The sequence below is a fragment of the Carassius carassius genome, chromosome 9 (assembly GCF_963082965.1).
Source record: "Carassius carassius chromosome 9, fCarCar2.1, whole genome shotgun sequence".
NCBI lineage: Eukaryota > Metazoa > Chordata > Actinopteri > Cypriniformes > Cyprinidae > Carassius > Carassius carassius.
Genome location: NC_081763.1, coordinates 14,850,960 through 14,869,655, shown reverse-complemented (window position 1 = coordinate 14,869,655; position 18,696 = coordinate 14,850,960). Strand labels below are relative to the sequence as shown.

General features: G+C 38.4%; 1 protein-coding gene across 1 annotated transcript in view; it reads right to left on the bottom strand.

The window, feature by feature from the left end:
• Nucleotides 1-18,696, bottom strand: part of LOC132148738 (inactive phospholipase C-like protein 2) — a 149,281-nt gene that overhangs the window by 10,481 nt on the left and 120,104 nt on the right. The window contains exons 23-24 of the mRNA XM_059557435.1: nucleotides 6,559-9,048; nucleotides 586-789 (exon numbers count right to left, since the gene is read on the bottom strand). Of these exons, the coding sequence (XP_059413418.1) occupies nucleotides 586-789; nucleotides 6,559-9,048 (2,694 nt within the window). The remainder of the gene's footprint in view (nucleotides 1-585; nucleotides 790-6,558; nucleotides 9,049-18,696) is intronic.

The window sequence follows — 18,696 nt, the reverse complement described above, 5'->3', positions numbered from 1 at the left end:
ATTACTATATATTCAGGATTCGTTTTCTGGATTTATGACAATTTGTTCAGATTTACAACAATATATCTAATAATTACATTAACAATATATCTAATAATTATATTATAATATACAATATTATTATACAATACAATACAATATATAATATAATTATCAAGTATAAACTCATGATATATGATTATATATTTATATTCACAACTATGTATATTGAAAGTATATTGAGATTTGCAATTATATATTCAGGGTTTATTATAGAATCAGATTCATATATATATATATGTATATTCAGAATTTATATTTTGATTTGCTAGTGTATTCAGGATTTATGACAGTATATTCAGATTAACATATTCAGGATTTATGATTACAGTATGTTCATCATGCTTGTCAAAGAGCCTATTATTGTTCATTTTTGCACTACAACTATTAAACAAGTTAATGTAATATGAAGCTGAACCTTCATGTATTACCATCATGTTGCATCCTGCAGTATTTACCACAGCCTAACATAGTTTAATGGTCACATGTGCTAGGTTATTCACATTGCATTAAAGTTTAGTGTCAAGCTGTTGAATTTCACCCTACCGTGTCATAAGCGGTGAGCACTTTACGCAGTAGCTCTGGAACGGGGCCATGGGCCTCCATGGTGGGGTAGGCCCCGCTCAGATCTACTGTTACCCGCTGAGCTCGCTCGCTGTTCATCAGCCAGGAGGACACAGTCAGGATACACTGTTTCATGTTAGCTGCCGGAGTCAAACCGCAGAGCTCCTTGAATGACACCATGGCATTCTGGAGAAAAAAAGACATAACCGGTAGCTTTAGTGACATGTGACAGCTGCAGGTATGTTTCACATTCAGAATAAATGTGTGATTACCCACAGGAACAGCACACGCAGTGTAAAGCTGTTCAAATACATCTACCTCTGACCATGGAGAAGCTTGTGTTTACCTCAACCCTTCTTGTGTTTACCTTTACCCTTCAAGAGAATTCAACTCTCCTCTCTGTTTTTGCTCATTAATTGTAGAATGTGTACAAGAGGACGTGACAGTTGGAGGCTAGATCAAAGTCACACACTAGATCGCACATTCAGCTCATCGAGTCCCGGAGCGACACAGAAAGGACCAAGCTTTGCATTCTAGTAACTAATACGGAAGAACTACATGAGAGTTTGAGAACCACTCTTGCCAACAATGTTGCCTTTGTTCAGAAAATTATTAGGGATGATATCATACACATTTGAGAAAAAATATGTTTCTATGAGAGCTCTGTAGACACAGAAGGTATTTGAGAGAAGAGCAGCATGGTTTAGGTTCCCATGACATAAGGATCTCAGACTACTTGGATTTTGGGTTATTCATGAGTGTGAGTGTGGACAGTTGCTTGTGAGCCTTTTTGACACTGAACATAACAATGCTGTCTTCCTGACCTCCTGACACACACACACACACACAAACAAACACAGATAGCACCTTAGGTCTTCATGATTAATTTTTGAATTAATCTGAATTTGCTATAGGTGCAAGTATAAGCTTTGTGTTTTGCTGTGAATCGTGTTCTTTTACATGCAAGTGGTTTTCTGTTTTCAGTATCTCAGAGTGGCTCGTTTCTGAGTAAATGCTGCTCCACACTCACCCATCTCTGAATCTATGGGTTTGGGTTGCATATATTATATGCATTTGGGAATGCAACATCTGCCAACCATTTTCCCAAACTTATATTAAGAAGCACTTAAAGGGATACTCCACCCCAAAAGCTTTTATGGGTTTGGAACAACATGGGGGTAAGTGTTTGGATTAATGATAAAAAAATTTATTTTGGGGTGGAGTATCAAACTGTTGTCAACCAAAAAGAAGCTTTAAGGTCTTCCTGTGGTTTTCCACCCCCAAAAAAGCTAGATGGTTAACATTTGTGAAATGAAGAAATTAGATTAGTATGGTCATTTTATATTTGTAATAATAACAATAATAAAAGATTCTTAAATCTGTTATTTTTTTAAAATAGTTTTCTTTTTTTATGTTACTACTGTTTTTAACACGTCACCTTTTTTCTTAAAATTGTTCAGACGAGCACCTCATACCCAGATTCGGAGTGTGTCTGTGTCTGCATACATGCTAGTAACTTGAAAATGAGAGAAACATCCAGACCATATGAGACTTGCATATCAGAGCGGCCTAATTAAAGAACATAAAAAGAAGATGTACTGTGGGATATTTTGAAGATATAAGGAACATTTCAAACAGCATCGGGCCCCAGTGATATGGACAAAAGCAGTTCTTCAAAATATCTATCATACAAGTTTTTAAACAACATGAGGGTGAGGAAATGATAACAGATACTTCATTTTTGGCTGAATTATCCCTTTAACAATACACTGGTTTTGGTGTCATAACAGCATTTGTCAAGCCGACAACCATTTCCATACACATGCAGTCATACTATTTTAAGAGCATTTATTATTAACAGGATTTGCTATTCTCTTGGGACATTTTCAGAAATATGGTCCCAACAGGAATACCAAAACATGCTCACACACCATGAGCAGGAAAATGACAAATGTTTATAACTGAGAATTATTCTTGCCTGTAAGTAAAATCAGTGGTGTGTTTAAATATAGGTGTTCAAACTATTTGTTCATATTAGAGAGCTATCAGCAGTCCCAGACAGCCACCCACACATGAACATCAAGAGCTCTATCTTGTCTAATGCACTTTTTCTTTCTCATCATTTCTTTTTGTTATTTTCAGTTTAATGAACTCTTTGCTGTCCAAATTTCATTATCGAATTCACACACAAAACAGTGTGTCTCAGGCCAGGAGAGCGCGGGAAAGAGCTGCTTCCGGCACACGTCTGGATAATGTGTTCCAGACACTTTGTCCTGTGTTAGTGAAAAAAAGGGTGTTTGTGTTTGCATGGGTCGGGGGTCGGGAGCGGGTGTTGGGGGTCACACTAGCTGAGCTCTAATGTGAAAATGGATCAAAAATATAGTGTAAAAACAGACTATCGTCACCAAAGATTTGGGTACAAATAGAATGTGTGAGTCACTCAAACCATGCAAATCATGAATAAAAATGAATGTGGAATATAAGTGAGCCAATAGAAAAATAGAAATAAAATTCACAAAGTAAATATCTTAGTTGTTTCTACTAAACATCAGTGAGATCAAAATGGACAACAATGTAAATTAATTATTTACTTCCCCTAAAGTTGTTGCAAATACATATTAATTTATTTTATGGAACAAAAGTAATTCTGAACACATATACACATACACACACACAATATATATATATATATGTGAGTGTGACGAGTGGGGCGGGGCCGAGGGATGTGGGAACACGAGTGAGGCCGGTGGAGTGATTGGGAAATCCGCCACACCTGCGACCCACCACCGGTCTTGAGTCCCACAGAGGAGATGGAAGAATATAAAACTGGAGCGACGACAGTGAAGGACGAGAGAGGACCAGGCCTGGGCTTTTAGTTTTGGTTTTTATTTGCGCGCACCAGTCGTCCGTGAGGGGCTGGTGCGCTGTTTTGTGGTTATTTTGTTATTAAAGTTTCATTTGATTGTCCGCTGGTTCCCGCCTCCTTCTTCCCGATGATTATGGAGTCTTTATCATTACAATGAGATTATCAAATCACAAGCTTTTTTTAATTATGCAAGTATGTAATCTTTTAGTAAAAAGCAGTCAAGGCAGAAGTATCTCATCATGAAACTCCATAGATGCTCTTACAGTTCAGAGTTCTCACACTATGACAGCAGTGATTTATTATTGTCATTGAGCAATATAGCTGTCGCTCTATGGCCATGAAATACTCATATTTACCAGTTAAACACTGCAGCACAGCAAGTTCTCTGTGGTTTAGACACAATTATCAAGCTGTGTCTAGAAAAGGCATGTTAACTTTAGACAGGATGTTATGCTAGTCAAAAGTGGCGATTCATGACATTGTGCACTGTGTGTTCTGCACGCTAATATGTGCATATTTAAAGCTGAGCAGATTTAGATTAGAATCAGGCTTCAGTATGGTTGCAATACAAGCCTGACTGAAAGATCACTTTCTTGTGATAGGCTGATAGCATCAAATTTAAAAACGCAAGCCATATTATCAAATGGCTTTGTGGGACTAAAATAGTTCAAGATGTGCTTTCAAAAATAAAAATGTTAAAGTACCCATACCAAAGAACCATTATCTAATCATCTGCATATTCACATTGGTCTCTGTGAGTCTGTGTGTGTGCTGAAGTTCATTAGTGTGAGAGTGCGGTTCACAACTGTGACAGATCCATCTACACAAAGAGCGCTTCCTGTGGGATTGCTATGACACCATGGAGACCATGAAGACCATACTTGCTGTTTAAGAGTATGAGAGAGACATGGAGAAAGAGGAAGCAGCAGACAGCTGGATGTTGAAACTTTACAAATAATAGAGCAGAATAACATCCTGCAAAGAACAGGATCACCTGGCTCTTGATACATACATACATTCCCTGATCTTATTCCAAGACACAGTAGGACGAAATAAAGCGTGACACAACACATACATTCTTAACAGCAGCATTAAAACCCTACACACATTCTGCATTGTATGACTGGTGTTGTTCAGTGCATTCCCTTTAACTGTTTGCACACTTGAGCATGAAAGGAGTGTTCTCCTGCACCCTCTCCCCTTCTTCTCTCCTCTTCAGTGGATATGCTTCAGTTTCTCACATCAGTAGTCAGTGGAGAAACTGGCTAATAGGAAACTGATTCATTGTTTGAATTGCACAGTGAGATTTAGAAGACCAAATTCTAGCTTTCTTAAAGAGGTTTTAAATTAATTTGAAGTTTAATTTATATAAATCATTTAAATATTAAAAAGGCAATATTAATTTTCTTTCAATTTTCAAAATGCAACTGTAATCTTACTATCTATTATCTAAAATACTTGTGCTCCAAGTGAATTTAGGCAACACAACATTATAATGTAAGATACAAAAAAATAAAAATCTATATTCTTTATGAAACCTGCTATAGATTACTTTTGACAGTGTTATGTTAAATTGTTATTGTTTTTAAAAATAACTTTAAAAGAGCATTAGATGATGGGAACGACAATCTAACATATATATATATAAAACACACAGATTTAAGCCCCCAACATCAGCTGCAATTCAAACAGTAAAGTATGTTCAACATATATTATGTAAACATTAAAGGCACTATAAGAAAATGCTTAAATGTAAATTAAGTTTTCAATACATTTAAATAAAGTAGACTAGAAACATTTTACAATATAAAACATGAGGTCAGCTGTGTGAACAAATGCGAAACCAGAGAAATTGACAATTTAAGACAATATGGGTATGCTAAACACGGACCTTTGGAATAGGAATAAAATTAAATAACACAATTAAATGTATACGCATGCAAATTCAAAGACAGGGGGTGAGATCCATAGCAGAAGGACAGCTCAAGCTTGCCATATGTTTTCTGTCTTTAATCATCTAATGAGATGTCCTTTGAGGTTTTAGTCTTCTTAAATTAGGACAATGTGTTAGAGGACTAGATGTTACATCTGCTGAGCAAAAGTCATTTGAAATCAATATTATTTGCAGCTTGCACCAAATCTTTAATGACATAAACTGGAATGATGCATTGCCTTCATAACCCTGCAATTTTACTCCTCCACCAGTATTCAGTGAAAAGGGAAGGATGATTAAAGAATTAGTTCACTTCCAGAATAAAAAAATCCTGATGATTTACTCACCCCTATGTCAACCAAGATATTCATTTCTTTCTTTCTTCAGTCAAAAAGAAATTAAGGTTCTTGAGGAAAACATTCGTTTATTTTTCTCCATATAATTGGCTTCAGTGGTAGCCAACTTGTTGAAGGTCCAAATTGCAGTTCAATGCAGCTTCAAAGGGCTCTACATGATTATCAGGAAATTTTTATTCTGGAAGTGAACTAATCCTTTAACATTGTAGCATTTGAAAAAGATGCAGTTTCATTGAATTCTCTCATCTGTAAAAGCACAAACATTTTTTAAAGATGTGAAAACATATTTAGAGAGGAATAGGTATCTGGTTTTAAATGCTTTACTAATGAGCTCAAAAACAAAAGCTTCCACTTGGATTCTTTCTTGTATCTTGTATTTTTTCTCTCACGCACATTTTACCTGTCCCGGACTACACAAGCAATTTTAATTTGTGTTTTCAATACTGTGTTGTCATAATCCTTGTTACATCCCCTTTAAGACTGCTTGTAAAAACTGAAAGTGTTAGCTGATGCCAGTCAAAAGTGAAGGAATTTTTTGTAAGACATTCATATGACAGCGCAACTAAATTTCGCATTTCATACCAAAAACCTATTGTGCTTAGGCATAACATTTATTATTTATTAACTTTGCTCTGTAATGGCAAAAGAACATTTGATTGTATCATCTAATAAACTACAAATATCACTATTACTTTCAATATCAGAGGTTGCTGTCAGTGCAATTTCTAAAAAAAATCAGTGGAAACAGACTCAAACAACAAAATCTGAAAACACTGACCCTGAAAAGACAGAATTCATACCTGCACATTTTCTCGTAGGTCTGTTGCTTCCCTTATTGGCTGGGTTGATGCCCTGAAGAGCTCATCTACCACCTTGATCCCTGTGGTCTTAGTGGAGGTGTATTCCCTTGCTTTACGACCCTTTCTCACAGAGAGACCCCTCTTATGGGCCTTGCCCCCACCTCGCCGATTTGTAATAGCAACATGAACAAAAAGCGTGGTGTTTTGCAAAAACTCCCCTGTAAGTGACTGCAGTGGTAAGTGGCGGTAACCAGGAAGCAGGCACTCAAAAGGAATGGTGTACTGGCCAATAAATTCATCGCCAATGTAGTCATCATCAAGGACAACAAAACGCAAAGCAGCCAATTCAGGAAGGTTGATCTGGAACTCAAAGCTTTCATCAAATATCGGATTGTCACCATTTTGAGAGACAGTTTTTGTGCGTTGTTCTGCGCAGTCTGCAGGAATTCCGTGAATCTCCACATAGATGTACGGCTCTACCACATCACCTTTAGCAGCTGAGCCTCGAGGCTTTGGTAGGTTTTGACCGCTGATCACCTTGATGTGAAGAAGTTGGGCTGAGACTCCAGGAAGTGAGTCACGAGCATTGGCACTGAAATATGACACCTCCTCACGCATTATGGCTGGACGTAGGACATAGCCGCAGTTGCCATTTTGCCTAAACCAACCAAGGTTCAAATCCATCATCAAACCTGGAGTCTGGTAATTCATGGCAACAATTTGACAACCACACTTCCAGAAGTCCTGTGGATTCATGTTGCTTGCATCAATGCGCATGGGTGTAGGGTACACCCTTGACAGAAAACGCTTATTGTAGGAGACAAAGTCCTCAGGAAACTCATTGGCAAAGCGGTTGGCATCAACCTCGTTAAAGGAGCAAATCTCCCAATACTTCTGTTCCCGTTTCGATGTCTCAAAGTCATGGAACTGAACAGACTTGCACAGGGTGACTAGGTCAGAAAGTTCTTTGCAGAGTCGTAACCGTTTACAGCCAATCCCATTGAGCTGGTCCATATCGTCTCCATCCATCATTCTCCTAGACATTTCGGAACCTTCTTCTTCATCCGTGACCTCCCCTTCAGAGTCTTGCGAATCTGAAGGCAGACTCTTCCCTTTGATGAGTATCTTTCCCTTGAGTTTTTCAGGGGAGGGCAAGTAGTGATTCTCCATATTGGGAGGATCAGTGTGCAATTTGTCCCCAAGGATCTTTTTCAGGTGTTGAGCCATGACCCTCTGCTGGGGAACACTGCAGTGTGTGACAAGACAGAGGATTATTGGATACTCTGAACTCTCAAAGGCATACTGGTTAATGACATCTAGAACTTTACAGAAGGCCAGCTGGGAGGCAACAGAGCTACGGACATAGACCACTGGCTCACAGTCAACGCCATCCCAGACTACAACCTCCAGGCTTCGACAACCCATACGTAGAGCCCGAACATAGCTGCTGAGGTCTGATGAGACCCAGTATTGATCTTCCAAAAGTGAGGCATTGTGGGAAGAGTTGATGTAGTAGTGTGAAAGGGGCTGTGTCATATCCTGACAAACATGCTTGTGCTGTGGGTCAAAAATATGGCACTCAGATGACAGGAGGTAGTGTGTGAAGCCATCTATGGACAAGTAGCCATTGTCACGTCCTTCCACGGAGGGTTCATATTTGCGAACAATCTCCCGACACATTTCCTCGGTGACTCCCTCGACTCCCTGCTCCACCTCCACAAAGAGCATTAAGTCCTTGGAGTCCAGGTACTCTTTGTTGCTGGAGAACTGCACCAGCAAGAAAAAGATCTCAGGACGTGTGCACAGCTCACAGTATGCCTCCACAAATATGTCTAAATCAATGCCTTCACCATAGCAGTCCTTTGCCTTTTGTAGCTCTTTGAACTTCAGTTCAATACGAGACTCCCTCATGCCAGGATTGAGACCCTTGATGATTTGGGTGGCCCGGAACAGGTCAATGTATCCTTTACTTTCTGGATCAGCTAGCTCAAACATGGACCCAATCCAGGATGTTCTCACACTGGGTTGACTTGGTTCGACTACACCCACCATGTGCCGCCCATATGAGACCAGGTACCGCAGTCCCATCACCCAGGTGCTAACCACATCTGCCGTGCTGGCGACCAGATCTAGGGACTCGTAGTTGTCTCCATATATAATTGAGAAAGCACACTCATCTGGGAACTGATCCGAGAGGCCGTTGCTGCGAAGGATTGGTGTTTTTTTCCCCAATCGAACTTCTTTGATGCTCTTGATCTCAAGCTTTGCCTTCTCTGAGTCTTTCTTTGATGGCTCCCAGCGGAGCCAGCGCATGTCAGGGTCCAACAGGAAGTAACGATTGTACATGCGAGAATTGGAGCGAACTTTCTTCATCTCACAGCCTTCCATCATGAAGGCCATGCAGGCGGCTGTGCTGTTCATCTTGCGGTCACTTGGCATGGAGCTAAATGAGACAGTCTTCTTTCTTGCCTGCTTCTGTTTTGAACCATCCTGCAGAAAGAGTACAAATAAGACTGATAAGTATATTTGAAACGGGCAATCTAAAAATCAAACATTACATACGGGGAAGTTGTGGCCTAATGGTTAGAGAGTCAGACTCTTAACCAAAAGGTTAGGTGTTCGAGTCTTGTTCAAGTCTTGAACCAGCAGGGATTGTAGGTTGGAGGAGTGAATGTACAGTGCTCTCTCCCAACTTCAATACCATGACTGAAGTGCCCTTGAGTAAGGCACCAAAACCCCAACTGCTCCCTGGGTGCTGCAGCAAAAATGGCTGCCCACTGCTCTCTGTGTTCACTGCTGTGTTTAATGCACATTGGATGGGATAAATGCAGAGCACTAATTCTGAGTATGGGTCAAGCTTTTAAAATATAACATCTACACATAAAAGAAAGAAATGCAAAGTGCAGTGATATTTAAAAATCAACACTCAAAACAATTGTTCTCTTCAGCTTTAATAAAAATAAAGTTTCTTCACTGATGAGACAATACCAATCTCATACCAGCAAAATCAGCATGCAAACACAGAAGATCAGAGATATGAATATGTTCACTGGCTGCCAGAAGAAACATCAAAATAGATCTGATTACTTTATCTAAATATGAACTCCTGCTCTGGAGACTTTCCAAGTCAAAGCACATGCAGGGAGAAATTCCAGGGGAGTCTTCAGCCAGATCAAAACCATAAAAACCATCCAATATCACATCAACCCACATCTGATGAAGAAGTCTGTTATAACAACTGAAATTCATGTACTCTAGACACACATGAACATACACTGTCAAACCATACATTTAAAGCCAGCATTAAATGAAAATTGGAGTGTTGTGGAACTTGTGCATGTTTGTTAGTTCCTGTCCCAACTCCCACCATTGGTTAAACTGAATAAGCTTGTAATGACTGAATGAAACTCAGAAAATACAATGCCTGGTACCAGGCAAATTAGTCCAAAATGGTGAGGGTTATATTTCACTTCCTGGAAAATTCTGAGCTTATTTCAGCACTTGGATTATTTTGGCATCGATGCACAGGAAGTCATTTCACCAAGCCATGTGCATGCTAGTGGGAGTGGATTCGTGAGGGTTGTCTGTGTGTATTAGCCTTGTTTTATAACACAGCTGTGTTTGCACTGAACTGCTGAAGGGGTGTCTGCATGCAGACTGCTCGTGAACAAGAATGACAATGTCAGTGCATGTTTGAAAACGTCTCCATGTGATGAGGAGTAATTGAGAGAAGACTGAGAGGTTAAGGTTGAGAGTACACCAAGCTGACAGAGAATGATTGTGCACTGACCTTTGTCATTTTAAAGGGTAACAGAACATATATCTATGCAAATCCACACAAGGCATGAGAAGAAGCATGACTGTCTTCACTAACAGCTATTTAAACTAGTCAAAGTGTCAGTGTGTCTGCTAAAGGAATACACATTTATCAAATAATCTGTTCCTCCTAATATGTGACTGTTTGATAGAAAAAACAAATGAGATCTCTTAAATGCCTTTATTATTTCTCCTAGACAGCAATTACATTATACAGAGACTTCTTAATCAGTATTGTCTATTGCTGTACAGAAAGAATTTGGAAATTCCTTAAAACAAGATAATTTAACTTGAGAAGTAAGCTTGTGCAGTATAAATATGAAATGAAAATATCATTGATAAATATTATATGATATATCAGTGAAAACTTGTGAGTGAAGAAACACAATCTCTGAGCAACTTATGTTTAGTTGGATTGAACAGGTTATTCTAAGTAAACAGTTATTTTTATGCTGTGGCACAAAATAAAAACAAACACACAGGCATTTGCTAGGAAGGCTAATTGCTTCATTTGAAGAATAATGAACAGGTGAATATTAAAAAAGGAGCCTTTGCATGTAAAGATTTATGTCTGTGTTTTTGATAAACTCTTCAGTTGATTAAAAAACAGTCACAAATGGTATTACTGTGCAAATTATTCAAATCACAGCAAAGGACACACATAATGATAGAGTTCAAAGAGGTTAACTGTCATGTTACCATGAAGGACACTGAAAAAAGCAGATAAAAAAACATGAAAGCATAAAAATGATTCTGACATCTACACTTTGAAATTAAACTGGTAATGTTGCAAACATGTTCATACTGTCAAAACACAAATCAGAAGAGTTCATATAACTTTCAACCTGGTAACACTCTTAGTAAAAAACGGGTACTGGACTGTCAATGGGGCGGTACCCTTTGAAAAAATACAATTATGTATACTTTAGACTCTAATATTTACTTTTAAAGTATATAATAATATGTACCTTTAAAGTAATAATTTGTCATTTAGGTGCTAAATAAGATACAAAGATGCACTTTTTAACTGTTGCATGTTTGACTACCGACCCAGTGACAGCTTTGTATCTTTTTTTCTAGGAGCTTCTCAGACTGAAAAATAGAAAAATAGAAAGACTATTACAACCCGAATTCCTGAAAAGTTGGGACGTTTTTTAAATTTTAATAAAATGAAAACTAAAAGACTTTCAAATCACATGATCCAATATTTTATTCACCATAGAACATAGATAACATAGCAAATGTTTAAACTGAGAAAGTTTACAATTTTATGCACAAAATGAGCTCATTTCAATTTTGATTTCTGCTACAGGTCTCAAAATAGTTGGGACGGGGCATGTTTACCATGGTGTAGCATCTCCTTTTCTTTTCAAAACAGTTTGAAGACATCTGGGCATTGAGGCTATGAGTTGCTGGAGTTTTGCTGTTGGAATTTGGTCCCATTCTTGCCTTATATAGATTTCCAGCTGCTGAAGAGTTCGTGGTCGTCTTTGACGTATTTTTCGTTTAATGATGCGCCAAATGTTCTCTATAGGTGAAAGATCTGGACAGCAGGCAGGCCAGGTTAGCACCCGGACTCTTCTACGACAAAGCCATGCTGTTGTTATAGCTGCAGTATGTGGTTTTGCATTGTCCTGCTGAAATAAACAAGGCCTTCCCTAAAATAGACGTTGTTTGGAGGGAAGCATATGTTGCTCTAAAACCTTTATATACCTTTCAGCATTCACAGAGCCTTCCAAAACATGCAAGCTGCCCATACCGTATGCACTTATGCACCCCCATACCATCAGAGATGCTGGCTTTTGAACTGAACGCTGATAACATGCTGGAAGGTCTCCCTCCTCTTTAGCCCGGAGGACACGGCGTCCGTGATTTCCAACAAGAATGTCAAATTTGGACTCGTCTGACCATAAAACACTATTCCACTTTGAAATAGTCCATTTTAAATGAGCCTTGGCCCACAGGACACGACGGCGCTTCTGGACCATGTTCACATATGGCTTCCTTTTTGCATGATAGAGCTTTAGTTGGCATCTGCTGATGGCACGGCGGATTGTGTTTACCGACAGTGGTTTCTGAAAGTATTCCTGGGCCCATTTAGTAATGTCATTGACACAATCATGCCGATGAGTGATGCAGTGTCGTCTGAGAGCCCGAAGACCACGGGCATCCAATAAAGGTCTCCGGCCTTGTCCCTTACGCACAGAGATTTCTCCAGTTTCTCTGAATCCTTTGATGATGTTATGCACTGTAGATGATGAGATTTGCAAAGCCTTTGCAATTTGACGTTGAGGAACATTGTTTTTAAAGTTTTCCACAATTTTTTTACGCAGACTTTCACAGATTGGAGAGCCTCTGCCCATCTTTACTTCTGAGAGACTCTGCTTCTCTAAGACAAAGCTTTTATAGCTAATCATGTTACAGACCTGATATCAATTAACTTAATTAATCACTAGATGTTCTCCCAGCTGAATCTTTTCAAAACTGCTTGCTTTTTTAGCCATTTGTTGCCCCCGTGCCAACTTTTTTGAGACCTGTAGCAGGCATTAAATTTTAAATGAGCTAATTAAGTGGATAAAAGTGTAAAATTTCTCAGTTTAAACATTTGCTACGTTATCTATGTTCTATTGTGAATAAAATATTGGCTCATATGATTTGAAATTCCTTTAGTTTTCATTTTATTAAAATTTAAAAAACGTCCCAACTTTTCCGGAATTCGGGTTGTAAAAATGTTCACATAAAAGTATCTTAACTAAGCATACAGGTTGTGTGTGTGTGTTAATAAGAACAAGGGTCTCTCGTGTTATCTGCTGTGCACTCGGCTCATGTTTTGGGGATTATTTTTATGTTTTTCCAGCTTGTGCACTTGTACTCCAGAGGGACCAATCAGAGTGCTGTTTGTGTTACTGCATTAGTCATATCAGCTCAATCACATGTGTATGTGAATTAATGCAGTCATGTGCTACACAGTAAATCAGTTATGGTGTGTGTGTGTGTGTGATTCTTCTCTTTCAGTTGCAATGCAATTATAGGCATAGCATATTATTCATAATATAAATCCTTTAATAGGTTTCTGTCTCTCAACATAGTGTATTTCCACTCTCTTCTATTTCCCATTATTAGATGCAGATGTTTCATTGACGTTTTGTTTAGACAGCCAATATGACTAGCACAACACCTGTATTTTTTCTCTCACAACATTCTGTGTTATTTTATTTCATATTGCCAATTAAATACACTTAATCATTCAGTTTAGCAGAGCTTTAATTAGTTGTGAATTCTGCAACTTTGGAATTAAGTTAACACAAATAAAAGCATCTGTTCAGAGTCAGTAATTATCTTCACAGAATATGTTCACAGAAACTTCTCAGAGATTATCAAGCTGGCCCAATTTCAGCACAGTACTTTTGAGTCTTCTGATTGGTCAGAAGGTCTGAACTCATTCAGTGTATGCATTATGATGGAATCATCCCTCAGGAGGCAAATGACTGGCCTGCTGTGTAAATGGATCTAAAAATGGTCTCAGTGTGTGGGTGTGGTTTATAGACACAGTGTCACTGCTGAAAGCAAAAGCCCTAATGGTATGATATTTGACGTGATATTTATATTGCATAAAGTATTCCATTATATACCCTTTTATGCTTTTATCTAAAACTGGTCAGTGCATTCAAGGTATACATTTTTATCCGTTTATGCCTTTCTGAGAATCCAACCCATGACCGTAGCGTACTTAATGTCATTCTGTTTGAGCTTTAGGAACACTATACTATTAAAAAAAAATAATAATAATTATTCTAACACCTAGGCATGTAAAACATAGATTGACTGACTCTAAATTGTAATTGAGACCAAATCAAATGACTGAACTGCAAATCAGTCTACCACAGAGACACAATAACTATTTGTAATGACATTTCGTAGTTGTTTGCCCAATGAAATTAAACAGTTCTCGTGTTTTTGTATTGTGTATTTGTATGTGAGTACTGCATGTGTGTGTCGTGTTATCGTGTGTGCATATTAAAAATGTACCAGAGCCAGTTTTAGTAAACTTGCTCTTCTAAAATTACAGACTGAGGAAATGAAACACAATCCCAGACTGCAGACCAGCAGTCTGAGAGAAAGAAGTGTTAAGAGCATGGTGGCAGTTACAGAGATGGAATGGCACTGATGTTAAGCACCGAAAATGTTAATTTTGTCCACTCCATTCAAGTATGTGTTCAATATTCCTTATTAACAACCGAATAAAGAACATCTGAGCTTGTATAACATCCCAGCCTGTTTTTAGAAGGGTTTTGAGTACTGAGTTCTTTTCAACTGGTCAGAATGGCAAACCAGCTTAAACATTAAAGAAGTTTTTCAATTGTGAAAACACAAAAACTAAATTTATATTCTAAGATAGACAGATTGATCATTACTATCCATATATTATATACTAGCCTATTTTCATTCTCCACTTATACCTGCAGAACCTTTCTCATTAGAAGAAAACAACTGTACAGGTCAGACGCTATTTAATTCCTCATACTGTATATCATCTCACCGCAGCTGACAGGCGGCAGAGAAACCAATTCTGCTGTACTTCCTGCAGTGATATGTGTGTGTATGAGTGCGCATATATGACTAGGAGACTCATACATGTCCTCACCCCTTCCCACTGTTCTCAGTTTTTCAGTTTTATTCAGAACTAATCAATAGTGAATTAAGTTAGAAAATTAAAAAGAGGATGCAGGGCTCAAATGCTCTTTTTAAGTATGATTTAGAATGTTCTCTTTCCAACTGTTTCAATATTTATAATGCTGTTTGTAAAATGCAACTGTATGCAAATGTTCCTTAATTGCTGTTGAAACACACACAAACACACACACACACACACACATGCACACAATGAATGTGGCATAGCTGGTGGGTGAAATAATTAACAGCTAAGGTTTACAGAGACTTGAGTAGAGTGGGTAGAGTCATAGATAGATAGATTTATCTCTGTGTTTTTATAAGAGTGGGAATATCAAACCATCCTTTTTTTTTAGCACAGAAGACTTGGCTTGGTTCTGCTAGGTGAAGGGTTCCTCCGGCATGTGACGCGGGCTGTTCCTGCAATGGCTTAACCCACACACTGTTATAAATACATCCAGCACGGGTGCGCTGCTATTAAACTGCTCAGCCCACCGAGCACCTCTGAGTCTTCGGATCTCTCCTGACGCTCCAACGGACCAGAACTTTAGGCCTCAAAGTATAAAAGACTTTTTCTTAGTCTTGTTGCCAAAATGCAAAGGCTAGAGTATTCAGTTTCTTTTCCGTGCAGAGTAGGAAAGAGAATAAACCCCCCTTGACTCTGATTTGACAGATGCACTATGTAAACTGTCACTGTACTCTGTTGTCTAGATTGTGCTGTGTGTGCTTGGTGTTTGATCTCGCTGTTCTTTTGTACCTGATGTTCCACAGTTTGAAAGTGTTGCTGTTGAGATCTGAACTGTTTCTGTAAGTGCATAATGTTTCCAATAGCCTAAAATGTAATCTTAAATTGGTTTATGCTAATCTGTTTGTCTATATAGATCTTCTTCTCTTGTTAATATTTAATAAACTGGATCATGAAGAATCTTACAATCAAATCAGAACACATGTCTGAATGGAAAATTTGACTGCTTAAAGGAGATGTTAATTGTATTTAAACCGCTCAGCACCCACATACAGTAAAGGTGACCTGAAGATTACCCAGAATGCAGTATGGCCACATATCAAGGCCACCTACCCTGTGGAAGTAGGACGCTGGATAGCCCTGCACGTACTTGCTACTTCCTTTGGGAAAAGAAGGAGTGGATGCTCAGTAAGTACCTTTACAGGAGTGGAAACAACAACTGTTCTCATCTTGTTTCCCAAGGGGATGACACAGGAGAACAAACAGTGCAATGTCTATCCGACCTAAATTCAGTTTCACAGTTTTGCTTACAACAGCATATGTGGGCCGAGCTGAAGGAGGACCTGGGTTAAAGGAACAGTTTACCCAAAACTTAAAATTGATTCACCCCTCAGGCAAATCCAAGATGTAGATGAGTTTAGTTTCTTCACTGGAAGAAATTTGGAGAAATTACATCATTGGTAAGCATTAGATGACTTGCTCAGCAGTGGATCCTCAGCACTGAATGGGTGCCGTCAGAATTAGAGTCCAAACACAGTCCAGTCCATCAATTAATGCTTGTGTAGTGAAAAGCTACATGATTGTAATAAACAAATCCATCATTTAAATGTTATAACTTTAAATCATCACTTCTGTTTAAAATACGAGTCCAGTATTCATATTAACACTTCCTCTAGTGAAAAAGTCCATCCCCTGTTGTCTTCTCACATCTAAATCCACAGACATATTAGTGTAGAACTGTTTTGGACTGTTTTCGCTTGTAAACGCTTCTTGATCTGTGCATATTTCTCTGCTGATTTAGAAGAGATGGCTGGAGAAAAGCAGTATTTTATAAATACATGCAATGACTTGTATTTTTGCCAAAAGCAACGGCTTGAGGTTAAAAACATTTAAATAATGGATTCTTCACAGAGCTTTTCACTTCACAAGAATCGATGCTGAATTACTTGTGGATTATTGTGATGTTTTTATCAGCTGTCATCCTCCTGATGGCATCAATTTATAGACGATCCATTGCTGAGCAAGGCTTATTGAAAATACAAATTCATTCTCTGCCACTAGGTGGGGCTTTAGAAACAGCAGAAATTTAGGTTTGCCCGATAACGGCTGTACACAAATCAGCGCTGAGCTCATAAATGCTTCTTTATCAAGGTAAGATAAAATGAAAATGCCATCAAAACTTTTCTGAGGACAGTCAGTTCCTTTTAGAGACACATCCATATAAATGTGTTTTGACTTCGAAACGTGCAGCGCTCATTTATGAAATCATATTAATTAATTGTCACATTAAGACATATCGCAAATCTTGTCTTTCCGTCCTCAAATGTAAGACCTCCTGAAATTATAATTATAAATTATTATTATAAATAAGACTTTTCTTAACAATTTAAGGTAGGTTCATAAGACTGTTATGGTCTTAAATTTGATACCACACAATGACTGTTTTTTTTAAGTCACGCGGGAACCCTGATTTTAAGATAGACCATCAGGCAGGGTGGTGATACATTTTAGCCGCCTGACTGGAAGATATAATAGCCGCGGTGTGCTTACATTTCAGCCTACCCATCGGATTGTCCTACCAGGCTTTACTGCGCAATCAATTTTCTCACTCTGAACAACACATGATAACTGTATTTGCATTACTGTAAGGGTAGGTTTAGGGTCAGGCGTTAAACCATAATCTCAAAGGTAACATTTTTTGTTGTCGCATTGTGCTACCTACTGTTTCAATGGGAGGTAGAACAAATCGTCAGAACACTGGGCATCTGGCTAGCGATTTTGCGAGCCCTGGTTCCGTATACAACATTCATGTGTGTATGCTTATGAACAACAAAAATAACCATCAGATTTAAACAGCTGCATTTTGAGCAAAATCATAATTTAAATGAACAGGTCCTTCACAATAAAGGCCTTTGTTTACAGAGTCAACAGCAGCAATTTTCCTTCCATTCAATGGAACAACAAACACACGCATACTTAACAATATGAAGCGGAGAGAACAACTCTCAGAGAATGGCAGATCCTAAAGTTCACAACAACACTCTAAAAAGATCAAAATAAACAGTAGAAAGTATCCTCACAGCCAGGTTTTAATAAACAGAGCTCACTTATTCTTACCATAGTGCTCTGTATCACAAAGCCAACACAAACATTGAAGCACAGTGTGATTTAAAAAAGACAGCATGTGCTTTCTCATTCTCAAAACGAGACCTCACCCTGTGTCAAACACAAAATACAATCAGACAGAAATAGAGATGGCAAAAAGAAATTATACTCTGGTAAAAGAGCCAGGCCAGATATAAACATGGACAATGGATTCTTGCATACACAAATAAACACAATGAAGTACAGCATTAGTCAGAGCTCTACAGGGAAAGAATAGGACCTGTTTGTATGTTTCAAAAGGTACATGGCCATACGTGACTAATAGAAAACTGTGGCGGAGCTGCTTATAATGATGGTCTTTCAGCTGAGGTGTGTGTCGAGTGGACAGCAGCACTCAGTCTGGGGGACAAAGGCTGAATGGAATTAGCAAAACTGCACAAACTTTCCAAAAAGCACCTGCATGTAATTGTCTGCTACCGAAGGAAAAGCACAGAGGAGTGAAAAAACATACTGGACCAATCCACCACTCAACCCAACATACAGTATGATCATTAATTCAATATTTATATGTCAAAAAGCAT